The 24,750-nt window shown below is 56.0% G+C and overlaps 13 protein-coding genes across 13 annotated transcripts; 8 read left to right on the top strand and 5 right to left on the bottom strand.

Moving 5' to 3' along the window:
- Positions 1 to 639: 639 nt before the first annotated feature.
- Positions 640 to 2,955, top strand: TRAVEDRAFT_71760 (uncharacterized protein; the record flags this gene model as incomplete). Its single annotated transcript, XM_008039824.1, has 18 exons — positions 640 to 752; positions 813 to 894; positions 950 to 963; positions 1,017 to 1,115; positions 1,166 to 1,175; positions 1,234 to 1,251; positions 1,304 to 1,329; positions 1,382 to 1,407; positions 1,462 to 1,523; positions 1,587 to 1,618; positions 1,667 to 1,796; positions 1,849 to 1,949; positions 2,011 to 2,057; positions 2,110 to 2,122; positions 2,179 to 2,206; positions 2,258 to 2,315; positions 2,378 to 2,402; positions 2,459 to 2,955. The coding sequence occupies 18 exons, from the start codon at positions 640 to 642 to the stop codon at positions 2,793 to 2,795; spliced, it is 1,221 nt and encodes a 406-aa protein (XP_008038015.1). The 3' UTR covers positions 2,796 to 2,955.
- Positions 2,956 to 3,197: 242 nt separating this feature from the next.
- TRAVEDRAFT_47134 (uncharacterized protein) lies at positions 3,198 to 4,133 on the bottom strand (the record flags this gene model as incomplete). Its single annotated transcript, XM_008039285.1, has 2 exons — positions 3,198 to 3,423; positions 3,487 to 4,133. 2 exons carry the CDS (start codon positions 4,131 to 4,133, stop codon positions 3,198 to 3,200), a joined length of 873 nt encoding a protein of 290 aa, XP_008037476.1.
- A 4,196-nt stretch (positions 4,134 to 8,329) lies between these two features.
- On the bottom strand, positions 8,330 to 9,539 carry TRAVEDRAFT_148001 (uncharacterized protein; the record flags this gene model as incomplete). Its single annotated transcript, XM_008039823.1, has 2 exons — positions 8,330 to 8,542; positions 8,596 to 9,539. The coding sequence occupies one exon, from the start codon at positions 9,537 to 9,539 to the stop codon at positions 8,628 to 8,630; it is 912 nt and encodes a 303-aa protein (XP_008038014.1). The 3' UTR covers positions 8,330 to 8,542; positions 8,596 to 8,627.
- Positions 9,540 to 10,011: 472 nt separating this feature from the next.
- On the top strand, positions 10,012 to 11,210 carry TRAVEDRAFT_71758 (thioredoxin-like protein; the record flags this gene model as incomplete). The annotated part of the gene is made up of 5 exons (XM_008039822.1): positions 10,012 to 10,050; positions 10,111 to 10,131; positions 10,197 to 10,307; positions 10,358 to 10,861; positions 10,919 to 11,210. The coding sequence occupies 5 exons, from the start codon at positions 10,012 to 10,014 to the stop codon at positions 10,994 to 10,996; spliced, it is 753 nt and encodes a 250-aa protein (XP_008038013.1). The 3' UTR covers positions 10,997 to 11,210.
- A 398-nt stretch (positions 11,211 to 11,608) lies between these two features.
- On the top strand, positions 11,609 to 12,954 carry TRAVEDRAFT_167386 (uncharacterized protein). Its single transcript, XM_008039821.1, has 3 exons — positions 11,609 to 11,953; positions 12,010 to 12,138; positions 12,192 to 12,954. The coding sequence occupies exons 1-3, from the start codon at positions 11,675 to 11,677 to the stop codon at positions 12,843 to 12,845; spliced, it is 1,062 nt and encodes a 353-aa protein (XP_008038012.1). The 5' UTR covers positions 11,609 to 11,674; the 3' UTR covers positions 12,846 to 12,954.
- A 637-nt stretch (positions 12,955 to 13,591) lies between these two features.
- TRAVEDRAFT_100853 (uncharacterized protein) lies at positions 13,592 to 13,930 on the bottom strand (the record flags this gene model as incomplete). Its single annotated transcript, XM_008039820.1, has 2 exons — positions 13,592 to 13,802; positions 13,863 to 13,930. Coding segments are annotated over 2 exons (279 nt in total), but the record flags the coding sequence as incomplete, so codon positions are not given.
- A 489-nt stretch (positions 13,931 to 14,419) lies between these two features.
- TRAVEDRAFT_167384 (tRNA 2'-phosphotransferase) lies at positions 14,420 to 15,885 on the top strand. Its single transcript, XM_008039819.1, has 5 exons — positions 14,420 to 14,937; positions 14,993 to 15,148; positions 15,200 to 15,296; positions 15,352 to 15,429; positions 15,481 to 15,885. The coding sequence occupies exons 1-5, from the start codon at positions 14,656 to 14,658 to the stop codon at positions 15,849 to 15,851; spliced, it is 984 nt and encodes a 327-aa protein (XP_008038010.1). The 5' UTR covers positions 14,420 to 14,655; the 3' UTR covers positions 15,852 to 15,885.
- A 494-nt stretch (positions 15,886 to 16,379) lies between these two features.
- On the top strand, positions 16,380 to 16,718 carry TRAVEDRAFT_184741 (Fve family of fungal immunomodulatory protein; the record flags this gene model as incomplete). The annotated part of the gene is made up of 1 exon (XM_008039882.1): positions 16,380 to 16,718. One exon carries the CDS (start codon positions 16,380 to 16,382, stop codon positions 16,716 to 16,718), a length of 339 nt encoding a protein of 112 aa, XP_008038073.1.
- A 992-nt stretch (positions 16,719 to 17,710) lies between these two features.
- Positions 17,711 to 18,055, top strand: TRAVEDRAFT_121721 (immunomodulatory protein FIP-Fve; the record flags this gene model as incomplete). The annotated part of the gene is made up of 1 exon (XM_008039818.1): positions 17,711 to 18,055. The coding sequence occupies one exon, from the start codon at positions 17,711 to 17,713 to the stop codon at positions 18,053 to 18,055; it is 345 nt and encodes a 114-aa protein (XP_008038009.1).
- A 229-nt stretch (positions 18,056 to 18,284) lies between these two features.
- On the bottom strand, positions 18,285 to 19,362 carry TRAVEDRAFT_121400 (alpha/beta-hydrolase; the record flags this gene model as incomplete). Its single annotated transcript, XM_008039817.1, has 6 exons — positions 18,285 to 18,365; positions 18,416 to 18,595; positions 18,661 to 18,975; positions 19,034 to 19,155; positions 19,240 to 19,266; positions 19,335 to 19,362. The coding sequence occupies 6 exons, from the start codon at positions 19,360 to 19,362 to the stop codon at positions 18,285 to 18,287; spliced, it is 753 nt and encodes a 250-aa protein (XP_008038008.1).
- Positions 19,363 to 20,000: 638 nt separating this feature from the next.
- On the bottom strand, positions 20,001 to 21,035 carry TRAVEDRAFT_122553 (uncharacterized protein; the record flags this gene model as incomplete). Its single annotated transcript, XM_008039816.1, has 3 exons — positions 20,001 to 20,339; positions 20,407 to 20,770; positions 20,830 to 21,035. Coding segments are annotated over 3 exons (909 nt in total), but the record flags the coding sequence as incomplete, so codon positions are not given.
- Positions 21,036 to 21,422: 387 nt separating this feature from the next.
- TRAVEDRAFT_64670 (uncharacterized protein) lies at positions 21,423 to 23,143 on the top strand (the record flags this gene model as incomplete). The annotated part of the gene is made up of 5 exons (XM_008039815.1): positions 21,423 to 22,040; positions 22,131 to 22,260; positions 22,318 to 22,687; positions 22,747 to 22,857; positions 22,907 to 23,143. 3 exons carry the CDS (start codon positions 21,423 to 21,425, stop codon positions 22,683 to 22,685), a joined length of 1,116 nt encoding a protein of 371 aa, XP_008038006.1. The 3' UTR covers positions 22,686 to 22,687; positions 22,747 to 22,857; positions 22,907 to 23,143.
- A 328-nt stretch (positions 23,144 to 23,471) lies between these two features.
- TRAVEDRAFT_58478 (acyl-CoA N-acyltransferase) lies at positions 23,472 to 24,626 on the top strand. The gene is made up of 2 exons (XM_008039378.1): positions 23,472 to 23,584; positions 23,644 to 24,626. Exon 2 carries the CDS (start codon positions 23,763 to 23,765, stop codon positions 24,549 to 24,551), a length of 789 nt encoding a protein of 262 aa, XP_008037569.1. The 5' UTR covers positions 23,472 to 23,584; positions 23,644 to 23,762; the 3' UTR covers positions 24,552 to 24,626.
- Positions 24,627 to 24,750: the final 124 nt, after the last annotated feature.

Here is a 24,750-nt window from a genome sequence, read left to right as displayed (position 1 = left end):
TGATGTGCACACACCCGGGTCCTGCGTTGAGCCTATTTTTACTAGTAAGCCTTAGCATGAACAAGGTAAATACGTTACAGCATCGCGCATGTCGGAAAGGTCGGCGAACTTCGTACACGATAATTTGAGTTACCCAATTGAGAACGGGAGTGTCAGCGGAGTTTTAAAACGAGCCAACCATGGTGGAGAGATTTGCCCGATTCGACAAACTTCGTCTATAGCATCGAACTCCGCCCCCTTCTTGCACTGCAAGCATCATCTTGACTCCAAGTTCAGAAACGCAACCATGTATCTCATAAATCGTCCCAATGTCGTGACGCCGTTGCGACGAGCTGCCAAGTGGGTAAATGGACTCAGTCGTACAACAACCCAGGAGTAGCCGCGTGGATCGCGGTTCCGCCCAGTGGCTGCCCTAGACTCGCGCAGCCGATCGAATACACCAGCTTCCGCTCCGACGTTGCCTGTATGGACAACCGACCTTCCACCATCGATCCGCACCCCTGTCAGTCAGACGCATCCCGACGGCAAAATGTATGTTATGCGCCGACTTGCTCGCCGGAGGCCACCCAACCTCTCCCACTGTCTTTCTGCTTTTATTCGCCGCCTCCGCGCACTCCTTCAACCCCCCTTGGCGCCGACATGGACTCTGGAAACACGACCACGACGTATGCCCCAGACGAGGTTTCGCCAATTGCGGATATGCAAAAGCTGGACCTGGGCGCACTTCTGCTGGGCTGTGTCATTCAAGCCATGTACGTCGTCGCTTAAACTCTTGTATCCTCAATTAGCTAACACTCACTGGCTTTGCACAGTTTCTACGGAAACTCACTCTCTCTTCTTTGGCGGTATATAACAAAAGGGAGAGCGGAAGATCCCCGATGGTACAGCATAGCGGTACGTGCAATGCTCGCTAACTTGGCGCTTGTGCTGATTCACGCGTATCTGTTAGATTGTATTCGCGGGGTAAGCTATCTGTCATTCACTCGAACATTCATCGAGGACTTACATCCAGGAAGCCTTCTTTGCACGTTTAGCGTGTTCGTCACGACAGATGCCCTATGGTACTTTGTATTCGGAATGCTTTTCCAACGCGGTAGCCAGTCAAGCCCTCCGTGGTAAGTGTCAAGACGATGTGCTATCCTCGTATGCTAATCACCTAGCACAGGTCAATCGATGTAAGTGTAGATTAACACACCATACGCGAACCGGTCCGCTCACGTTGTCATGGCCCAGTTCTTCCTGCTCGTAATTGTACGTTGACGAGAGGTCTTAGTTTGTTCGTTTTGCTGACACTCGTGCACAGGCATTGGTAACGGCTCTCGTTCGAGCGTGAGTCGAGGTTAATGTCCGTAAAGTGCCACACTCATAAATTTGATTTCAGGCTATATGTATACCGGCTATGGAGAGGTATGTCCATCCCGCATCCGACATGCAGGACGACCACTTACGACGATTGACCAGTCTGTTGGGCTCTGGATCGCTTCCGCTGGCGCACTCTATTTATAGCCATGTTGATTTTGACGGTAAGCTTCTATCTGCACATGTCGTATGTTTCGTCACTGAATAAGACGCCTCCGGTTGTCTAGGCCATATTCACCACAGCCGATCTGGGCAAGTGGTACTTATGCTCAGACGTCCACACATACTGACCTGTCATCGATCGCAGTGGCCACGATAGTGCTCTGCGTCCGGTCGTGCGATATTTCGTTTCTATCGTTCCGACATACAACGTTGACACAGAATACAGATATACTAGCAACGGAAGCACGCCAAACCGTTCTTACGCGGGTAGTGGGGTACGTTGATTGTCTGTGCCCCTTAGATACACACACTTACGCTCGTGCTTAGCCGATCTTCTGTGTCGCTTTCGCCACTGGCATATCGGCGGACATAACCCTGATTGCCCTCATGAGCTTCTCGTCACATCACGCCAGAACGGATATGTACCGGTACGACAACCGCGACGTTGTGCTGTATTCCGCGCGGCTTACGATTATTGTTCGCGGACAGGACCAACTGCCTCGCCGATTCATTGATTGTGTACATCGTACAAACAGGTACGTGTTCTCACTGCGTTCCTTCGTGCACCGGTGCTGACAGTACTTGCAGGATTATTGCCCGGGTGCGTTAGCTCGAGTGTGAACACCCGTCATAACTCATCCTCATACCTCATCTCAGTCTCATGGATGTGGCTTGCATAATCTCAGTGAGTGCCCTCGACCTTCATCATCGTTCCGTGCGCTCACACATCGTGTAGTTCATCGCCATGCCGACGTCGAAGCTATTCATCGCGTTCTACGTCCAAGTTGGCGTTTGTGAGTACTTCAGCTAGTCTGGTGGATCACAACCAGAACTAATGCACACATCTTCCCCGAAGTGTACCTGACCTCGTTGCTCTCATCGTTCGTCTCATTCCCCACATTCATCGACATGACAGCTGACTTAGGCGCATTCGCAGACTAAACACCGGTCGCTTCGTCAAGAAACGCGTCAAGCTGCCGATCTGTGTCAACTTCAGCGCACTGGATCGCGTGGTCGTCGACCCCGGTCCACCGTTCGCCCAGGAAGGCTCTTCATTCTGTGCGACTCGGGCGCCCTCGCTCGCAATAGACGAAGATACGCACAGCATTTACGTGCCCGACGAGCTGTACTACACCGAGGAGAAGGAGCTCACACCAGACATCGAGCAGGCCCCGCAGCAGCTCGAGCGGGAGCCGCTCACGACCCCCTACACGTACGTCATGCGCCCGCGGGCGTTCACCTTGCCCAGCCACGACAGGCGACCGTGTACATAGGACGCGCGTTGAGTAGTGGGAAGAGGCAGGGCTGGAGGGCGCCTGGGCCGGGAATCACACATATACGGTCGGCAATCTGGTTCTAGGGCGGTCGGTGTGGACACATGGGTCGACAGGTACAACTCTCATTCTATACGCAACGATAATACATAATGTTACCAGCATCTATAATACGGTCCCAGTGAAAACAATATAGATATAAAACTCGAATTTCCCCGGCATATCAAACACCCATCACCCATGAGGGCCGATGAGACGGTATTTCTGCACGGGAAGACCCAGCGGTCAGATATCAGCGAGCTCCCCGCTAGAACGTGCGAAGGAGGCTTACAATCTTAGCTGCTGATCCTCCCATTTTCGCGGAAGCCCACGGATGCAATGACAGGCCCCCGCCCAGGCGTCTCAGCGGCGCTCTGCGGTGGAGCCTTGCTGGCTCTGGCTCCCGCCCGCCTCGTCCTTCTTCACGGCCGGGCGACGCGGCCTGCGCGTGCCCACCGCGGAGCGCGTGCGCGGGGCCTTGTCCTGCCCGCGCCGCTTCGGCGTTGGGTCGTACTTGCACTCGGCCCCGGCCTTCTGGCAGTGGTAGCACACGGGCTTGGCGCCGTCGCAGCGGAGCTTGCGGGTGCGGCTGGCATGGGCGTTGTGAGCATATGGCAAATACGACACGACGCATGAGGAAGGTAAGACGCACCAGCGGTCGCAGGCGACGAAGACGCGCGCGCGCGGCTTGCCGTCGACGGTCAAGGGCTGGCTCGGGTCGAGCGCGATGCGGCGGCGGGCGGCCGCGCTCTCCGTCTCCGAGTGCGAGCCGTGCGACGAGCCCTCGTACTCGTAGTCCTCGTAGCTGTAGCTCTGCTCGAGTTGGCCGGGGGCCGCCGGGTAGGCCATGCCAGGATGCGGCTGGCCGTGGCCCGGGGCGCCCGGAGCGGGCGCGGAGGAAGAGCCCTGCTGGAACTGGTGCTGGTGCTGGTGCTGGTGTTGGTGTTGGTACTGTTGCTGCTGCATATATTGCTGGTACTGTTGCTGTTGCTGCTGCTGGTATTGCTGGTACTGGTACTGCTGCTGAGGCGGCATCTGGGCGTATGCCTGCTGGGAGAGCCACTGCCCGGTGTGGGCATAACCTGTGGCGGGGTCGGGGGCCTGTCCTTGGCCAGAAAGGGAGTCGAGCCACCGGAGGACGTCGTCGGGCGAGTGCTGGCCCGGGGGCGCGCCGCTTCCTGGGAGCGGCTGCCCATGCTCATCGTAGTACCGGCGGTCCATTGGATAGAATGGGTATTGGATGACGTGCAGAGGAAGTGTGCGAGTGTGGTGAGTGTAGTAGTGAGCCTGGGCCGACATGGTTGGAGAGTGCTGGATATATAGCAGTGAGTGGAGTAGGGCCTCGCAGTTGACTTCCGTGTACACTCACCACGTTCTGCGCAGAGGAGCACACACAAAACCTGCGAGGGCGTGCAGCCTGCGATCGACCGCCGACTGATATAGCGTAAACGTGATCCCATGTCCTCCGGGGCTCAGCCATGCTTGCTATGCTGTGAGCACGGGGTGGATGTTTGATGATTGTTACCAGAAGGGGAGGACGAGGTCACAATCTACTCCGGTAGTGGTATCAGTCAATGTGGTTAACGAAAAAGGCGGGACGAACCTTATTTCGCACCTTCGGCGATGCAGCAGTGCAAGCGGTACGTGGTGGTGTTAGGAGAACCTTAGGAGACGGACGAGGCGAACCCGCAAGGAGAGGCCGCGGGAAGAAATTGAAGAAACTGTATCCATGACATCCGGAGGGAGCAGTTGCCAACTCACAGGTACAAGAGAAGACGCGTCGTTCGCTCATGCTGACAGATGGCTGTGCTAAGGGTCTCCCGGAGGAGAGGCCACTTTAGGTCCTCTTCGATCGCAGTAGGACTGCATGAAAAAGGAAACAAAGACGTGAGCTCCGTCAGGTGGTGCATGATGCATCACGGACCGAAACACGAGCTTTGGGTCAGAACACATGGTGTCGTACACATCCGCGTCGACCGTGTCGAAATGCCGGCGAAGTCGGATTGCAAGGCGCATCTTTCTCCGGTCCCTCCGTGGGACCTTCGTCAAAAACCGCGTGGGGTAAATGAATGCGTGGACCACAGATCAATTTCGACAGCAGCGTGGCGGAGTAGCGTTCGGTGGCGAGTTGTTGTATTCCTCCGTGCCTGAGACTCGTTTGAGAAGTGGAATCGCGTGTTGCCCCGTAGATTGACTGTTCCGCTGTCCTAGGTTCCCCTAGAGCAGCGGTTCAGAGAAGGAGAAGCCTAGGACCGGGAGACAGAACTAGTGATTAGACCAACGTGCAGCGAACACCTCGTAGCCGCAATCTCTGATGACAGTCAGAGGCAGCCGACCCACTGCGGCGTTGCCGGCGGGACATCGTTTTAGTGCGCGGCAGTAACCTCGAGATGACCATTTGCAATTATTTTGGGGGCCTGGAGCTGGCAGAAAACGCAAGGTTGGCAGAGGGGCGTCTTAGAGGAGCGTGAAAAGGCATACCAGTAGTGAAATTCGCTGGCGACGTCGTAAATCAGCAGGCTGTGAGAACGCTCGCCCTTGACATCGCCGCGATGATCTCCGTGCGTTGGTAATCCACGGTGACAGACTTTCGGGGGCGGGGGCGCCAGTTTATTGCATCCGTCGAGGAGTACGGCAAGGGAGCGGCCGATGCGCAAGCAGCAACCTGTTCCACGCCGCCTCATCCGTGTGACATCACGCCCTCGGTTTGGGTAGTAACGGCGACCAGGAAGCGCCAGTGGCGGTACCGGCGCTGCGATCACCGACCAGAGTTGCTCTTTCACCTCACCCGGCCCGTCCGGTGAGCGAACCTGCGCACTTTCGTATCCTTGTACTCTCAGCGCCGGCGTTCTTGACCCCGAGTCGACTGGTTGTAGCTTCTTCAGGTGCATGCAACGCCGATGTGCCTGTCGATGATTTAGAGAGCAGAGTAGGTAACCAGTATGAGCTCATGAGGACGACTCAACTAGGCGCACATGTATATGGCCCGGAGTTGCTGCCCTCCGGGTCTTCGAGTGTTGGGCATCTAGCGCTGTGACTTCAGTATACTGTAAGATCCACAACATCAAGCAAATGCAATCAAGCGAATCAATACAATGCCAGCCCCGTAGCAGCTACCGGTTTCCCTTGCTGGCTCACCCTGAGTAGCCCTTCTTAGTCCACCTTGTACTCTGCTCGCCGCGATGCAAGTCCCGACAACACACAAGTCCAGCCGTCGTGTTACTATCCGCTCAGCAATCAGCCCGGTCAAACATCATGTTCTATGATCTGAGGTTTGGACGTACCACCGCGTGCTCGAAACCACACTATCATGTTTTACTTTCAGCACCCAAGCGAGGCTTGTCGCTGGATTTCGGGTTTACTAGTACGGTTCGAGTCTTCTACCACGCCACATACGCGTGGTGGGAGTGCTGAAAACCATAAGTGGCTCGAACGTGATGCTGTGTCTGGACACTCTTGGCAGGAAATCATAGACTAGCTCAGTAAAGGAACGCACGTTGCAATAGAAGCACCGGCAAGCAACACTGTGAAGCGCATGGGTTGTCGGACATAGCGAGTACTCCGTTAGCTGTGCTGTCGAAGGGATCCTAGCTGGGAAACGTTTCATATCAAGCAGTTCTCGCATTTTGATGCAGGTTGCCTGTCTGCCTGTATACATGGAATTACTCAAATTCCCTACGGGCAGAAATCAGTTTCCGCACCTAGATCATTTTGCTTCACCGACGACGTCATCAGTCTTCCGTGTAGATGGGCGTTGATAAAACTCACTGTACACGTCATGAACACGCCGCGAACTTGTGTAAGCCGCAGGCACCAACTTGAGAATTGGGACGACTGCACCCATCGGCCTCACTGGAACCGCACGCCGTCAATGACTATGACATATATGTAGCAAAACACTAGGACGCACATCTCTTGACCGGTATGCCGTACGTCGAATCGATTTCTTCGACTTCCATGGCCCGCAGGAGGGTGTTTCAGGAGGAGAAGCACGTCGTGGCGCTGAAATCGCTTCCGTGCCCGAAACCACAAAATTCAGAGAAGCCAAAGTTGGGAAGGCCTTTGGCGAATGCTCGTCGGAGTCGTCGCAGTGTCGCCGACAGACTCGGATGGCGTCGTTCGTTGCTCTCATATGTTGTAAGAGAAGCCTCGAGCCAGTGACAGCGATGCCGTCATCGTCCGACCCTGTACGGATCTGTAAAACCGTCGTCAATATCAGCTAAGAGAACGGCGGGTGCGTTCCCGACTCTGGCAGACGATGGGGTGTGAATATGGAACCACCCCCTTTGCGATGACCATCTTCGAATCTTGCAACATCGAGGTCGTCAATCCGAGATCATTGACCATTTTGAAACAAACCAGCCGGTCATCGCACTAGCAACCCGTATACCCTACGCCTACGCCGTTGCGTTCTAATCATCTCCCAGCTTGGAGCCATCGCCGCCCACAAATGTCTACTATGATAGTGGCGAACCACGCTGATAGACGTTTAGTGAGCGACACAGCGTCCCGCAGAGTTTAAGGTGCCACTTACGAGCGATGCACCTGTTTATTGAGCGGTGCACTGCGATGGAGCCGTCGATCGGGGTACCCCGCAGCTGCCTTGATACCGTGTAGCCCCTCTACGCTCCAGCGCATCGGTCGGACCCGACGTGGGTCGGACCAGGATGGGCTTGGGTACCGTGCATTAGCGCATACGCACGTAGAGATGGTCCGCTGGCGTATTCGAGTCTAGGTTCCGCAACCAGAGGGGGTCTCTGATTACTCCTATCTCCTTGTATACGCAAGATGCCGTCGCCCTGCGGAAACCTGAAAACATACCTCAGTTCGACCCGCCTCAAAAACATTGAAGTCTATGCGAGGCAACTCCCGCAATGTATCATGGCAGCATCGCGACATCGGCATAGGGGTGGGTGTTGGTCTGTGTTGGTGTTGCCCGTGCTGCGTAGCGGTGTGCGTCGCAGCAGAGCCAATCAACGGCGAACGCAACGCGGAAGAAGGCACAGCAAACGCGAAATCCACGCACGAGGAATCGGCACGGACACGATCACTGCGCGCCGCGACCCTGCCATTGCGGTGTGCGTTTGCGCACTTCCAGGCGCGAAGTCAAAATCAGTGATGGGTGGCAGCGTCCGTGTCGCGCAAGTCGCAACACGCGTCTTCGAGGCGGCCAGGCCTCCGCTGGCAACGAGACCAAGCGCGAGTCGCGATTGGTGCGAAGACGACCCGAAGAGCGCCGCGTGCGGCGCAGAGCACCGAAGTAACCGGGCATACTCCCGGACGTGGGGCTTGAGGCTGCTGCCCTCCCGATCTGTTTCTGGTTAGGTGTCCGCAGATGTTTGGACCACATTGCCGTGCATGCTGTGAGCCTGCTTAACCTGCACACCTGAGCTTCCGCGATCGACCAGCTGGGCGCTCCGGCGGCGAGGCTAGATTCGCGGGAGGTACCAAGGAGACGCCCAGGGAGCTGAACAGTTGAGTCGTAAGTGGGATGGTCATCTGTGTATTTTGAGTGGCAAATTTGTCGACTACTCAACCCTCAACGTGGTATGAGTTTGACAGATGGGCAAGCCGTCCGTCCAAATCAGAAGAAGAGGATTCGGTTTGTGGACGCTTGCTGAAACGTTGACGTTCGGTCTTCTCGGACGCCAGCATGGCTCGCGTAGATCCGGCGGAAATGTATCTTATTAGCAAAAGCCTACAGTAGTCTGTGTATTCGAAGTTAGTGAAAGGGCGCAGGATTGAGCGGTTATACACGCACAGAGGGGGATAGCCCGAATAAGACCGCGGTGTCTATGCAGCCTCTGTAGGTGCCTGCCTCCTGTCTTCCCGGATGCGGGCCTTGACGTTTTCGACGGCCTCCTCCCTCTCCGCCCGGCGCTCGGCAATAAGACGCAGGATGTTCCCTCTCGACGCGGTCGTGCCCGTCCTCCACTTCCAGCCCTTCTTGCCACCGTCCACGGCGCGCGTCGCACGCAAGAAGTAGAGCTTCCTGTTGCGCTCGCCCTGGCCGACGAGCAGCCGCTCCGCCGTGAACTTCTGTCGCTTGTCGCGCTCCTCCTTCGGCATGTCCTCTTCTGCCTGGGGATAGTAGAACGGCTCGACGAGACCGACGACGGCACGCTTGTACGTCCGGTCCGCAAAAGTGGTCGCCGTCCGACCGGGCGCCCGGCGCAGCGGGGACACGTAGTTGTCGGTGCGGATGTACGTCGTCTGGACACCGTACACGGCAAGGAGGTAGGAGCGGACGTCAGTCTTGGTCACCGACTGCGGCACGCGGAAGGTCGCCTCGTAGGGGTTGTACGGCTGTCCTGCGGGTGTGTGATTGCGGACCATCTTGAAGATGATGTTGGGGAGGAAGACCTTCTGGCCGACGACCTCCGAGCCCGTTTGACCGTCCTTCTTGACCTGCCGCACACCGCGTATGCGAGTTCGGCGGGCGTCCAGCTTCTCCAGCCACTCCGCCTCTGTCAATGTGCTCCCGTCTCCCCTGAGGAGTTCGCCTTTGGCCAGGGCACGCTGGTACCGCGTGAACTCAGAGGGTGTGAGGCCTTCGGGGGTCGCGTCATGTTCTTGGCTGGCAACGTCCGCGTCGATACCTTGCTGAGCGCGGCGAATGCGAACGGCGCGCGGTGTCGACGCTGTTCGTGCGGTCGCGGCCGCCTCGGGGATTGTCGCGTACAGTCGACGCAGGGTAGCGAACATGGAGAGCGTTGGCAGTCCAGGTCCGCACAGCGAGCTCGAGTATCTGAAAAGTCGAGCGTGAGAAATACCTTCCATGCTGGCCAACCCCACACTAGGGTCACGGTCGATCGGGCCGTTACCGGGACGCTGCGTGCCGAGCATTCCGGAGGTGAGCCACCTTGCTACTCTCGCGTTTCCTTCTCCCCGATGCATCAGCGGATGGTGTCGCCAGAGTGTCGGCAGACCACCACACTTCTTCAAAGACTGATTGAAAAGAAACTCTGGGACAATGTGCAGGACTGCTTCGAGTCCTCGGACGTCTGGCAACCATGCATGAATGCTTGACTATAAACTGGGTTGATGGGAATACATCAATCAACTGGACGGTCCCATATAAAGATGACTCCGTCTTCGGTGCCGTGGAGTTGAACTGCGCATCACTTGTGCATAAAGACCTAGCGTAGGTGCTAATTGCGTTCATCAGCCTCTCATTATGCCCCCTGTCGAACAGATCACCCTCTACACCTCCACGGTACGTTCACATAGCTCGCTCTGACGTATTGGATTCATTAAGTATCAACACGCATTTCAGTACTCTCCATTCTCCCAGAGGGTGAGTTCTTGAGACGACAGACGTCCTTGTCATAAGTCACTCATCACAACTTTCGGGACGGATAGGTGCATATTGCCCTCGAAGAGGCGAAAGCCAAATACAACGTATGGGAGTTCGAAACCAAAGGTCCCGGCAGCAAGCCGGAGTGGTACTACCAGATCAACACGTTGGCCAAGGTTAGCATCTGCGCTCACCGACTAAAATCATCTCGATTCACACGTTGTAGATCCCCGCAATCACTGTTGGGGGACCCGAAGTACCACCCGACCAACCCTCGCCTGAGTCCGCAAAACTCGCAGAGTCGATGGTGATCCTCGAGTTTCTCGCCGAACTCTTCCCCGACGCGCCCCTCCTGCCCGCGGACCCCTTTCTCCGCGCCAAGGCCCGCACGTTCGTCGAGATCTACCGTAATTATGTCTCGAGCGAGTATCTCGGCGCGTTCTTCCTCGGGAAGCCTATCGAGGGCGTCCTGAAGGCGCTTGAAACGCTGCAGGCCGCGCTCCCGCCAGACGGCGGTTTCGCCGCAGGCGAGTGGTCGATCGCAGAAGCCGCGGTGGCGCCATTCATCGCCCGCCTCTTCCTCTTTCTTCGCGTCGGGCTTGGGTCGTACACCGAGGAGCAGGGACAGACGCTGCGGGACACGCTGGCGAGCCCGAGGTTCGCTCGGCTCACGCAGTGGGTGAAAGACGTACACGAGCCGCCCAGCTTCCAGAAGACGTGGGTTAGCGATGTGAGTGTCTCCAGGATCCTGCCGTGGCGTCGCACTGATTTCATGCCTTGCGCGCAGGACCGCCAAGTGGAACTGTGGAAGAATCATCCCGGCTTCCGTCGCAAGGTTGTTGAGCCCACTCAGCCGCACGCGTGAAGGACGACGCGCCGATCTTGCGCGACTAGAAATGTACTTCGATCCATACCCCACTTGAACAGTTTACCGTTTGCGCGCAAGCTCGGATACCCGTCAGAGTGACCATATGTATCTGCATGCCTGGCACAACCACTTCGTTGCGGATCTTCCATTATGAAGTAGTGTATTTATCCATGCTTCACATGAGCTCGTATCATGATCATGATGTTCAATTAATGAAGAGGTCAATCAGGACGTACTGGAGAGTGTTGCAACAAGTGGGTGTAAGAAGGGTCACGGAATGTCGGGCCGTGCCCGCCGCAGCCGCTCACTGACTCTCACTCGAGAGTCGGCTTACCTTAGGGTGTGTTCAGCGGAAAGAATCGCCCGATTCTTTCGGTCGATTCTCCCGCCAAACCCAAAGAATCGCCGAGAAGCGCAGAATCGATTTTTTGCTTGAATTTTCCTGGGCGGCTGACAAAGAATCGGAAGCTGGTTCACCGGCGACGATTATTCACCGATTTTTGCGGCGCTGCAGTGTGACGAATAGCGTGACCTGGCGTGAGCCATGTGTGAGCATATGACGACACAGATCGCATGTCGCGATCAGCGCCTACTACTACTCGTCCCTCCCTCTCGCGCTCTCGCGAGTCGTACATCCGCTTCGCTTTCCTCTGCCCTGCAATTCCTACCGGTGATATGTCTCGCAGCAAAGCCTCTAAGCCAGCAACGGAGGCTTCTGCCTCCGCTAGCGACTCCACAGCCACCCAATCGACTGCCGGCACCACCAAGGAGAACGCGAAATGGACGCCCGAAGACGAGAAGGCCTTCGTTGGGTACCTCGCTGACCACGTTGCTGAGCGCGGCGACGGGAACTACAAGATGTCAACGTTCAATGCCGCAGCTGCATTCCTTGAGGAGCGGAGGACTGCCGGCGGTCCAAAGACCGGTACTGGTTGTAAGAACAAGTGGGCTCGGGTACGTGCTCGCCTGCTTCTATAACTATTTGCTGCTAATGTTACGGTCCTATCAAGATCAAGGAAACGTACATGATATGCTACAAGCTGAAGCAGAACTGCGGTACGTCTGGGTTCGCTTGGAGTGAGGAGCGAGGGGCAGATATAGGGATTGAGGACGAGGCCATATGGGAGGCTTACATCAAGGTGCGCCGCCGTCGATCCGGCGATCTGGCTTAGTCGTCTGACCTACTGTTTAGAAAAATCCCAAGGCAGACCAGTTCAAGAACAAGGGCTGGTCGCTTTACGAAGCTGTAGACAGGATCATCCCCGACAAGGTGAAGGGCAAGAACCTTTTCGCCGCCTCCCAAGCACCAGTCCCGAACCCCCAATCCTCTGACGACCCCGAGGGAGCTACTTCGGACACGGAGGGTACGGATGAGTCACCATCGCAAGAGGGCCCATTACGATCAGCACCGTATGTCCCCCCTCCTGCCCCTCCTGCCCCTCCTGCACCGTCTTCTGGACGCAAGCGCTCCGCTCTCGAGGCGGAAAATTCCACGCCATCCCCCGCTGGTTCGTTCACTGCCCAGCGTTCACCCCGAGACACCGCCGTCTCTCGCTCCATTGACCGGATGAGTGAAGTGCTCGCCGTCATTGCTGGGCCGTCGTCCTCAGGCCCGGGGGCTTCAGCGGACACTTCCCTTGAATCGACTCCTAAGCGGCGGCGCATCGCGGTCGAGCTCGCAGCGAAGCAGGAGGAGGATGAGTTGTCAGAGGATGACATGGTTGAGCTGGTAGAGGTCATGCGACGGGACATCTCAGCTGCAGATACGTATCTTTCCTTGTCGAAGGCCAGTGCTAAGCTGCGTCGAGCCTGGGTGCGCAGGGTTGTCGATCAGCGATACTCGTAGCGGACTGTCTGAGATATTATGATATGTAATACTCGATATAATGCTGTATCTAGTCTACTGGGTCGCCCTCCCCTGCCTCCGCCCGCCTCAGCCAGTCCTGGTATGACTCCCACATTGCCTGTGCTATGTAATCTCTGCGTGCATCTGCACGGTCACGCTCTGCCCTCGTGGCTGGGCCTTCTGCGAGCTCACCTGTGCGAGGCACATGGTCAGGGTCGCCCTGCACGTCTTGGAAGTCTTCGATCTCGGATGGGTCATAGATTCGGATGAAGTTGTGCAGTGCGCAGAGGGCGGGAGGCAAGCGGATTTGATACTTCATATTGTATTCACAGCCAGCGCGGAGGATAGGAAAACGCTTCTTGAGGATTCCAAAAATGCGCTCGATAGCATTCCGAAGTTTTGCGTGCCGCAAGTTGAATAGCTCCTCCTTATTGGCAGGCCTATAGCATGGGTTCGATTAGGAGCTACACTTCATTATCTTGTGAGTGAAATACGTACTTGACACCCGCACGGCCCCATTCAGCGAGATGATAACGCACTCCACGGTATGGAACAAGGAGCACATCGACAAACCCGTATCCCGCATCTGCAAGATAATACCGTCCAGCAGGAACTCGAAAGTCCGCCTGCCGTGCCATCTGGAAGACAGTCGAGTCGGTAGCAGAGCCTTCAATTCCGCTGAGGACGTAGGTGAAGAGAAGGCTGTCCAGCGTGCAAGTAGCGAATACATTCTGCGAGATGCCGCCTTTCCGATTGCGTGAGGCACTGCGTTCTTCGGATGGTGGGGCTGTTGCGATGTGACTGCCATCAGCCGCCCCGAGAGCGTGGTCAAGAAATGGATGATAGCGTGGGTCGTTATAGATAGGGGTTGGAGTTGGCTCATGCTCTTCGGGAAGGTGTACGTATGTGGTGTAGAAGGGAGGGGATGAGAAGGCTAGGAGCATCTTCTTGAAGTACCTGCAGCGCAGAACCATATGATAAGTATGTTGTATAGATGCTACTAGTCACTGTACGTACTTTGTAATAGTGCCATTTGCACGCTGGAATCGTTCCCCAATATGACGCACAAACAGACCAGTCCGACAAGTATAGAGGAAAATCCCCAGCTGCTCCTCCAATGTGACCTCTCGCGAGTCTTGGTAACCCAGGGAGCGCAAGATTCGTACGAGAGCCAAGAAGACTTCTCGGTGCATACCGAGCTCGTGGTGAATGCGATCATCATGTCCGTCTAGCAGTTCCCGGATCCATCCCTCCCCTGAGAGGCTTGATGTATGATATGGTGTTTTATCGGGTACACTAGCAGCGAGCGCAACTGCCGCGACGGCCGACGTGATAGCGAGGCGAACGTTTCGCCTATGGACTGGCATTGTGCGACGGTAGTTTGTAGAGTGGGGGGAGTAGGAGGCGGACAGTGTCGTCATTTGTAAGATTAGATCTGAATTTCAATGTACGCATATCTTATCTGACTAAGGAACCTGTGCGCGCGCTTTGTCAGGCCGTGACAAGCACAACCGCTCGTTTCCTTCCCCCGAGCTCCCCGGGCCTCTCGATTTTTCCAGCGCCTCGTAAAGATCGGACTGAAGAATCGCCCGAAGAATCGGGCGATTCTTTCCGCTGAACACACCCTTACACCTTCATGAACGGCTGAGCCATCTTCCTGCTCTTGTTGCACCTGTCTGTTTCTGCGCGCATCGTACTGCACGCCAACATTATCGGACGTTTCGCAAACATCCATCGGAGGCCTTTCAAGTGCTTCGACATACTCGTTGCATCACATTATAGCCTCAGCTCGTCGTGCAAACGGCGTCGTATGTCTGTCAACGAAACAGCCCCAGGTCCCGGGTCTCAGGATTTTGGAAGGCAGCGCGAAGCAGTACGAGGTGGGAACTCCCGTGGTCGAGGTGGCGATTCCACAGGCAGAGGTCGGGGAGGCAGCGGCGGCAGGGGTGGAGGATCTGCGAAGCCAGGAGGGCGCCCTAAAGACTCCCCCGAAGTCCGGATCTCAAAGACGTTGTCTGGAATCCTCCGCCACCGGGGACAAAATGAGGGCCTTGCCATGCGTCCAGATGGCTACGTCCGCGTAGCTGAGCTTGTGAGCTTCATGGAGTCTTTCCTCAATCTCCGTGGCGCTGATACTTCTGAAGTAGCTCCAGCGTCCGAAATTGCAAGCATTGAAATTCGACGCGTTGCAAGAAATAGTGAAGAACGACTCCAAGAGCCGATATAGCCTCATTCTTGAAGCCGATCCTAGCTCCGGCGAGGAGGTCTGGTGGATTAGAGCGAACCAGGGGCATTCAATAAAGGTATGCCGCAATTTACGGACAGTTTTGATGCACCAGCTTACGCTTCTGCAGTCTGTGGTTTTGGAATACGAACCCATCAAGTCTGCCAATGAAATACCTACCAGCATCGCGGTTCATGGCACAAACAAACGCGCGTGGGAGAGCATCAGTATGTCGCCGAATTCGCTAGTATATATGCTGTACGAATGAACACTCTGCCGTAGAGGAACAAGGGCTCAGCAAGATGGCCCGTAACCACATACACCTCGCGCAAGGCGTAGCCGGTTCAGGCGTCATTAGCGGTAGGTCCCTCCTCCATCGCTTTGCAATTATCTCTCATTCGTTGCCGGCAGGCATGCGAAGCTCGTCTCAGATTTTGATTTACGTCGACGTGCAGAAGGCACTCGACGCGGGGATCAAATTCTACATATCCGCCAACGGCGTCGTTCTGACCGAGGGCGACGAGCGCGGATTCGTCCCTCCTCAATTCTTCTCGCGAATTGAGACCGCCAACGGCGCCCCGCTGCCCGGTTGGGACGGTCCACGCAGTTCCCTGCCAGACGCACCTGCAAATTCCGCCGAGATTGGGCAACTGACCAAAGCGAGCGTCGTCGTGAGGCCCAGCAAGACTGTGGAGAGCGTGCAGACGTCGCACACGTCAGAAACTGGAGTAAAGGAAATTGAGGAGAAGATAGCAAGTACCACTTTGTCAGCTCAAGAATAAAATCCGTTGAAGCCCATCCATATCTTCTAACCCGACGTGCGTTCCCATTCCCGCCTGAATAGCCTGAGCAAGTCCGGCGTCGACTACAGGTGTGTCCGTAACTCTCTTTTCTCAGCTAAGTAATAGTACCACTGAACGGCGATGTCGATCATGTTTCCGTGAAGCCCCCAGAAGCTCACACGCCCGATAGGTCTCGCCTTCACAGAATCGCATGATAACAGAGAAACGTGCCCATTATCCCTCCATCATAGTTCGATGGCCATTGTACTCGTTGTACCTACCATGCCGGCAGAACCCAAAAGCGGCATGCTTCCCTGCCACTTGGCCTTTCGTAGCGGACCATCACGGTTCTCGGCGAGGGCAGCGGGTTTCTACTTTGAGAGCAACGCTCGAACTCAAATACTGAGCAGAACTCAAAGACCGAGCAACCCCGTACGCACTGCGACCACACCCGTGCTCCTCTGTACGCCTTTGTTCGCGTTGCTCTCGATAGATCCTGACCATTCTCCATCCCCAGTCACCAGCGGAATGTCGAGCCTAAGCTCTATCCTACTTCACCTCGTCGCAACCCTGCGAAAGGTCCACTTTGACTACACACCTCAGTGGACGCGCGACGCTGCACAGAGAGACATCACATCGGTCACCTTTCCCTGCGTACTCGTCGACAAGCGGTACTCCTATCGCGTAGTGTGCGAAGACAGCGACCTCGGCATCAGGAGCGGCACGGGTGTCTATGCGGGGGGCTCGGAGACGGTGAATTTTCTGGAGTACAATCATGGCCGCGGGATATCACAGACGCACCGTCTGCGGGTCTACGTCGTCGACCCCGATAGCGGGAACCAGTACCTCGATGCTCAGCGGAACTGAAGTGGTCCTTAGCTGCGGGTGGCGGAAGATAGTATGCAGGGATTAGTTCAATGAACAGCATGTTTTTCATCGCTTCGTCGAACTATCGTGTTCCGCCGGGATCGTCGCTGTGATAACGCAGTCAGAAGACATCTCAGAGCCAGGTGCAAGACTTGAGGTTAATCTCCCACCCCGTTTGGCTCAGCATTCCAACTCCGCTGTGGCTGCATCAACGCGCGGCGCCTCTTTCCTCGCCGCGGACCAGCGCTTGGGACTCTCGTTGCGCGCGAGCCCGCGCGCCCTTGCATTCAGCTCGCGCGGCACCGCGTAGCTATACATTGGGTGCGCGAGTGCAATAATTCAATTTATATAATGTAAATTTGCATTTTAAAGTCTTATAAGTGCAATAAGAAACACATTGCACTTACTACGCGGCAAATAAGAAGAATGGTCGCGCGCGCAATCGGGGGCAGCGCATGGCTCTGTGACGCCCAGGGCTCGTACCAGACAGCTATTTAATGTATTCTAATACCTCCAATTCCACCCGCGCACTGAATTGATAGCTGCCCGATGCCGCGCGAGCTGAATGCAAGGGCGCGCGGGCTCGCGCGCAACGAGAGTCCCAAGCGCTGGTCCGCGGCGAGGAAAGAGGCGCCGCGCGTTGATGCAGCCACAGCGGAGTTGGAATGCTGAGCCAAACGGGGTGGGAGATTAACCTCAAGTAGGTGCAAGGTGTTCAAGTCAGTTGACGTCAAGTCAGTTGACGTTCCCCAATGAGGTCGCTCAGAAGCATGCCGCTCCGGTAATGGACGGTCCGGCGCTGATCGCTACTTCAGGTGCACGCGTTCGTGGCATCCGAAGCTGTGCTTTGCCTTCAGTACATACCAAGGCCATATTTACGGATCGATACCCAGAAAGACCCTGCCAGATCGAGGTTCGTTCGAATCATTTCTTAGCATCCCCGGCATGTTCTCGCTGTGAGTGAGGCTTCCCCTGCAGATACTACCCTCGCCATGCCAGTAGTCTCTCCCAGCTCTGTCCTTCTTCACTTCGCTTCAACTCTAGGCAAAGTCCATTTCGACTACACGCCCCACTGGGGTCACGGAAACCCGAATACGTACATCGACAACGTCACTTTCCCGCGCGTGCTCACCGACAAGCAGTACACGTACCGCGTCTGCTGGGACGAGACCAGTCTCGGGATCAAGAACGCTCTTGCTGTCCAGAGCGACGGCTCGCAAATGCTCGACTTCGGCCAATGGAACTGCGGCCGCGGAATAAATCAAATGCACCGCATTCGTGTATACGTGGTCGACCCCGACAATGGGAGCCAGTATCTTGTGGCACAATGGAACTAGAAAGTGATGCCTCGGACTCGTGAGTGAGTGCGTAGTGTCGAAGTGGACCTGGCGCCGGCTGACGACCACCGTCCATAGCGATGCGCCGCGAGTTGTCTAGCTAGCGCCGTCGAGGGTCATTCGATACCGTTTGATCATTGTATTCTGGAGGTTCTCATTCGGCATACGTTTCATGCATACATCGATGTCGCATTGATGAGGGTCAATCGGCTGCGCGTTCTCGGTGCGCCTACAAGTTCTGGTATTTCCTGAAAAACTGAATAGTCGCGGCGAAGGCGCCCTCCTTCCCCGCTTTCACTTTGGGGTTTGTCTGAAGGAGACAGGTCAAACACGGATGAGCCGGAGTGAAATATGACATACCATATCACCGCGCACTGCAAACCCATGGTTGCAGCCGTCCCAGTACGTCCTCTCGTATCCCGGTGCGAACTTGCCGCCGCCGAGGATCTCGTCCGCCTGAGCCTGCGCCTCGAGGGGGAACGCGGCATCGACCTCGCAGGTGTTGATCAAGAGCGGCGCCTGAGCCTTGTCGCGATATTCCTGTAAGTATAACATAACCACTCAGTAGCCATCCGACACTGATCACCCATTATCGACCAATGCACCTCCAGGTCAGCCGGGACCTTCAGGCGGGACGGGTGTGTGACGACAGTGACCTTGCTCGCGCCCTTGAGCGCGAGGTACCATGCTGGCGGGGCCCCGAAGCAGTACCCGCTTGTACCGATCCACTCGACGCCCTCTGCCTGCAGCGCGGCCACGACCGCGTCCACGTCTGGCTGCCACGACTCTGGGCCGTGGCGAGCCACCCAGGCTGCGCGATCAAAACTCTGGTTCATGGAATCCGCGGGGCGCGCGTCGCCCTGGAAGAGGTCGGGCATGACTGTGCGGAAGCCGTTGCGCGCGAAGTCATCGACCAAAAGCTGTGACCATATAGTGGGTTGAGAAATATATACGTGCATGAAGTATAGAGAAGCACACCTTGTTGTTGACCAACGGAATTCCGAAGACATCGGAGAGGAAGAGGATAACTTTGTTCTTGGCATACTCGCTTGTGGGCGTGCCGACGTAGCACTCGACACCGCCGATCTGCACGATCTTGCCTAGATGTACGGATCGCAGATCAGTCGGTGGAAGATCGAGCTAACCATCGTGCAGATGAATCTGTGGTACACAGTATAACGCACCTTCGGGTTCACCCTCGTGGCGTACGCCTACCAAAACAGCGTGAGACGTTACTAGTCAGTGTCTATTGCTAAGTCATTGTAGACAGCATACGTACCCTTCACGCAATCGTCACAGAGGCTCATCGTCAACTAGTTGCTCGAGGTGATTGTTGGTGAGCTGGGAAAACGCAAGCTTGAAATCTTGTGTGTGGCGTGCACTATGCCTGCCAGTGTGGGAAACACCCGCCCTGCCCTTTACACACGTCACTAAATGGTCACCAGATGGGAATTGCGAAGTCTATCGCAGGCAAACCACCTACGTTATATGACATCAGCCATGACCGAACATCCTAACAAGGAGGGAGAGTATGTTAATCATTCTTGAGGTGCTGTCGGGGTTACAGAGCGACAAGTCTTCAGCAAAACCACTGCATACGGGATTGATACCAAATTCAATGATGCGAAGTGATTTAGGGATACACAACGCAGCCCAACTCCGACTCGATTAAGTGTGGTACGTGCTGGTCAGCAGGGGTCGGTGCGTCTGTAAATACGTAGCATGTTCAGACACCTTGAGTTAGATGAGTGGGTGAGCACGGCACCTTGAAAATTCGATTTGTCGCGGATTTATCTACTCGGAGTGCGCCAACAGAAAATGGCATGTTCGAGGGCGAGACAGGACAATACAATACAGTACAGAGCAGAGTAGAGCAGAGCAGAGAGCGGAATCGATAGGGTATCACAAATCAGAGACAGCAATCTACGCCAGCCTCCAGGACTCATCAGCCTCGCGACGCATTTTCTTCCCGAGAATCGCGAACGGCTATAGGGAACCACGAGCTGAATCCGACGTCGACCAAGGACGGCAGGGTTGCCAGAAAGAGCGTCTTCGCGAGGCGTTCCCGCTCTTGCACCGCGGTCGCATGTTGGCCACAGCATGTTGCGCATGAGTTAGGTCCGAAGGGTGGGGTGGGGTAGCAGTTGGGCGTCCGCGGGGATTCGATGACCGCAATCGCACAGCGTTCCAGATGCCGGATTAGCACACCGACGTCCGACAGAAAGATTCCCAGGAACAGCGTGTCGAGCCTCTTGAGCGGCGCCAGAGCTTTACAGAAGTTGTCCTAGAGATGTATCAACAGACCATGTTAGTCTCTAATTAAGTGTGGGACAAATGTTCGTGGGACGTACTGCCAGGTGTTCCACATCCACGAACAAGTCCGGAATGGGAGAGTGAGTTGTGCAGGTTGACGATTCCTCGAAGCACAGCCAGCAGCACTGTTCGTCAAGCCGTTCGGTACAAGAGAGTTCCAAGACCTTCAGAGAAGCAAATCGAGAAGCAATCAGAGAGAGCAGAGCGGTATCGATGCGAGGGAGATGAGTGAGCTTCATCCTCGTCAAGTCAGCAGCGATGTTCTTGAAGAACAGCGTGGCACGGTTGTTCTGCGTAGCGAGTCCGTCGCCAGCGAAGTCAAGTTCTAGAGTTGTGAGCAGTGTGAATTGAAGCAAGCAGCTGGTCTTGTATCGGAAGAACGTGGACGACGCGCTGAGGGATCTGCATGTATGCGCATATATCAGTGCATATATGCGGACGTTGTTAATCGGTCCACTGACCGGACCCATGTTTGAATGCCGACAATGCGTTGAAGCCTGACCCAGTGCCACTGAGAGCGTACATGGAGAGAGACGAAGTAGCGCCTGAGAGCAATTTGACGAAATTGGTGGGACACAAGCGAAAAGGCTGCTATATAAACGAAGGCGCGTTCGCGGCTCAGCAGACAAAGGACAATGTTATCCAGTAGTTCCGCTGGGATACATGGCTACAAAGGTGTTTTAATATGAGATACGAACGCATATAGTCGACCATGTAAATCTCACCAAGGCCCCATTTCTCATCGCGGCCACGGATGGAGGGAGCAGATAATTCCAGCTGTTCGGCGACACCACGCAGCACAAATAGTTCTCCGGCTAGCAATAGAGAGAATGCGCCAGCGAGTACAGTTCGACGTTGCCAGTAGCAGAGAGTCGCATACGCAGGCAGGTGGTGGTCGTGGACGAACCTTACATGGACACAGTGCAGAAGCGCCGGCGCAAGTTGTTAGCCTGCCATCACTCAAAAAGCTGTACTGTCATCGACTCACGACCGACCACCACAACGTGCCGCTGCGACCACTACCCTCTAACTGACCGCTTGGCCGGCCGTGGACATGCCAAAGACGACCTGGACGATTCCTTTTGACATCTGCCTCGACCTCGTCGATGCTGTGGGCGCCGACCCTCAACTGAGATATAGGAGGTCGACCCTGCGAGCGTGCGCCCTGACCTGCTCTGCGTGGTTAGGGAGAGCCCGGGCTCAGTTGTACAACAACGTGTCTTTCCGTGCCGACTGCGTAGCTCTGCGCAAGTTCTCCCACACGATTGCGGCGTCCCCCGAGCTCGGCGCGCTGGTCAGACACATTGACATCACATTTTGGCTTCTCAACTTCGACGCGGACGACTACGCGGAAGAAACGGGACCGTTTAACCCAGACACCATGCGTCACCTTCCCAACCTGCGTTCTATCCAGCTGCATGATCCGGGCTGGTCGTCGGATGCACAACTCATGGGCATACTCATCCGTAGACTTTCAAGGGCGGCCTCGGTCAGGAGCCTTTCGTTGCGCGGCGCCTATACCCCGAACGACGTCACAGACCTCACCAGATGCCTCGAGCAGTTTCCACATATCTCTTCTCTTGAAATCTTGGTAGCCTACTGGGAACCGGATGAAGGACCCCCAGCAGAGGAAACGAGCTCGGTTATATGCCAGAGTCTAACGCGGCTGACGGTGAGTCACGGTCAACTATTCATCACGGGTTAGGCAAGTGATGTGTAACTGACCTCATGGCTTCACCTTGAATGTGAAATACTATCTCAGCTATGGGAGCCTCGTCTATTCTTCCCGTTACTCCAGGTGTTTCCCTCTACCGTGAAGGTCCTTGAGCTGGGGCCTCCGTATTACGATGAGCTTGAGGTGGTTCCGGAGCCTGTTGAAGATAATTTCAGAGGTACCTCGACACTCATGCGCATACCTTGATTCTGACACCATTTATTCCTCCCGACAGCTCTCTCGCGTTACACGTCTTTGGAGGTCTTGAAGCTGACTACCCAATTGCCGCTCTACGACACCGATGCAGACTGGTTTCTCGACGCGCTCAGCCATGTCCAGGCCCCACAACTTCGCGAGTTGTACCTGGAGTACCGACGCAAGTCGTACGAAACGTCGATCAGGCAGGCACACTGGCAAGCACTAGACGAGGTCCTTTCGGGATGGTCGGGTTCGGGTCTTCGTTGTGTGTCGGTAAAGATAGATCCTTCCTTCTTCCCCGATGCGACACGCGGAGAGGACGATCTGGAACAGGCCGTCCTTGCGTTATTCAACAAATGTACCAAACGGCACATCGAAGTGGTCCCGAACTTCTCAACTCCATGATGGTTCGTGAAAAACTTATCCGATGTGAAATCGGGCCCCGAAGCTGACTGACGTTTTACAGCTCATGTTAATCCGAGTCCTCGGTCAACTGCTGTAGAACCTCGCCGATGGTATTTCTATCGCACATGCTATTCGACGCTCCCACCATTCAAGTACGGAAATCAGCACATCTGTGAGTGACTCCATATCTCCACACCCTCAATTCTAATGATCGCATTCAGATATTAACGACTACACACGCTTGTTAAGACGGCGAGGCTATGGAAGCACCTCGATTGGAATGGCACTACGCACGAACTACACCTTTGTACACTACCACGCAAGTCATCGATGGGGTCCGGGGCGCCTCAGAGTGCGCAAACGACGATGGTATGAGTTGTGCGTATTCGGTATAGGTTGCTTCCATTTAGACGCGTATGCCTGGGTGAAAGAATAGTGGAGTAGATGCAAAGGGCATCAAAACAAAGGATCCGCAGTGGGCGTGCCTAGGCAGGCTGACCCCGAAAGATCGGAAGACGATGCGCGCGAGACTGTGCAGGCCTGGTCTATCCTGGAATCGACTTTCACAAAACGGTACACATCAGCACGTAGAATCCACCACACCGGTGTGGGATGGGGGTCTGGCTGCCGCCGCCGGTCAGATGAAGATGATAGATCCTGCGCTCCGCCCCGATCAAACGCGCCATAAAGTGAGCGGTGCGTCCACCAAACCACGTTCCTGGGCCCCAACTCACCATCGGAGTCATAGTAGGGCGATCGAATAGGCGCCATCGGGCCCCCGCCCGTCCCGTAGTGCGTCCATCCGGAGCGTTAGCGATTCTTCCATGCAGTTGTGCAGTCTTAGCGAAACGCCCACGCGGTGCTGCGTGGGCAAAGGCCTAGGGATAGGCGTCAACGGAGTCAGTACGCTCTCCCTATACTGAACTGGTGACTCACCACGATCGCTGATTGCTGTTAGTGTCTCACTAGCCGTGCAGGTGCTTTCCAAACCCGCGAACGACGCTGGCCGACTATATAAAGCTCCTGGCCAACCGTGCCCAAGCTGCCGAACCCCGAGGAAGATCTACCCGTGACAACATGGCCTTCGTCAACCACTACACGGGTCCGCAGCCTGATCCCGAGTCTTTGCTCTCGGACGACGAGCTCTACGGCCCTGACCCGTACGACATCAACTTCGCCTTCCCTCTCCACCTTGACACCCTCGAGACCGCCCGCGTCAAGCTCGTCCCCTTCGTGCCCCGCGTCCACGCCGAGGCGTACTGGGAGAACGTCAAGGACCACCGCGCATCGCTCTACGCCTACTACCCGCGCTTCTGGCACTCCCTGCGCGAATTCCTTACCTGGAACGAGGTCTATTACCGGCGCAACCCCGTGCTGCTCAACCTCGCCGTCATCGACAAGACGCGCGCGGATCCCGCGCACCCGGACTGGGGCGGGAGCCTCGCGGGCCTTGTCGGGCTCATCAACACGTCCGCGCAGAACCTGCAGATGGAGCCCGGGTGGATCATGGTCTTCCCGCGCTTCCAGCATACACACGTCGCGAAGGAGATGATCGCTGCGAGCCTGCGGTACATCCTCCAGCTCCCGACGCAGTCGCCGCCCGGGCTCGGGTTCCGCCGCGCGCAGTGGATCGCGAACGCGCTCAACAAGCCGTCGGTGGGGCTGGCGGAGCGGATGGGGTTCAAACGTGAGGGCACGATTAGGCACAACGTGGTGCTCCCCGAGGAGAATACGGCGTACGGCAACAGGGGCCGGCCTGGGGACCCGCTCGAGGAGCAGACGAGCAGGGACACGGCGATCCTGTCGCTGTGCTGGGACGATTGGGAGAACGGGGAGAGGGAAAGGGTAGAGGCTCTCATTGCTTAGCGGAACACACATATTACTCGCATAACCCAGGAACTAGCGGCGAATGTGATTCGATGACGACCGAGCCAAGACGTGTCAGGTCAATTCTCATCTTGTATAAAGATCGCGTGTGCATCGACGTACTTACCAGGCGAAGCCTACGCAATTGTGCTATCCCGAGATGACCGCAGACTCGACCATCCGGGCCAGCAACTGAGGC

This window comes from Trametes versicolor, assembly GCF_000271585.1.
Source record: "Trametes versicolor FP-101664 SS1 unplaced genomic scaffold TRAVEscaffold_5, whole genome shotgun sequence".
NCBI lineage: Eukaryota > Fungi > Basidiomycota > Agaricomycetes > Polyporales > Polyporaceae > Trametes > Trametes versicolor.
This window is presented reverse-complemented; position numbering and strand designations above follow the sequence as displayed.

Bases quoted from the DNA above. Each gene is read 5' to 3' on its own strand.
- TRAVEDRAFT_58478 (XM_008039378.1), top strand. From the start codon at position 23,763: ATGGCCTTCGTCAACCACTACACGGGTCCGCAGCCTGATCCCGAGTCT.
- TRAVEDRAFT_167386 (XM_008039821.1), top strand. From the start codon at position 11,675: ATGTCTCGCAGCAAAGCCTCTAAGCCAGCAACGGAGGCTTCTGCCTCC. The intron at 11,954-12,009 runs GTACGTGCTCGC...GGTCCTATCAAG, and splicing joins GTAAGAACAAGTGGGCTCGG to ATCAAGGAAACGTACATGAT. The intron at 12,139-12,191 runs GTGCGCCGCCGT...CCTACTGTTTAG, and splicing joins TATGGGAGGCTTACATCAAG to AAAAATCCCAAGGCAGACCA.
- TRAVEDRAFT_167384 (XM_008039819.1), top strand. From the start codon at position 14,656: ATGTCTGTCAACGAAACAGCCCCAGGTCCCGGGTCTCAGGATTTTGGA. The intron at 15,149-15,199 runs GTATGCCGCAAT...ACGCTTCTGCAG, and splicing joins ACCAGGGGCATTCAATAAAG to TCTGTGGTTTTGGAATACGA. The intron at 15,430-15,480 runs GTAGGTCCCTCC...CGTTGCCGGCAG, and splicing joins CGGTTCAGGCGTCATTAGCG to GCATGCGAAGCTCGTCTCAG.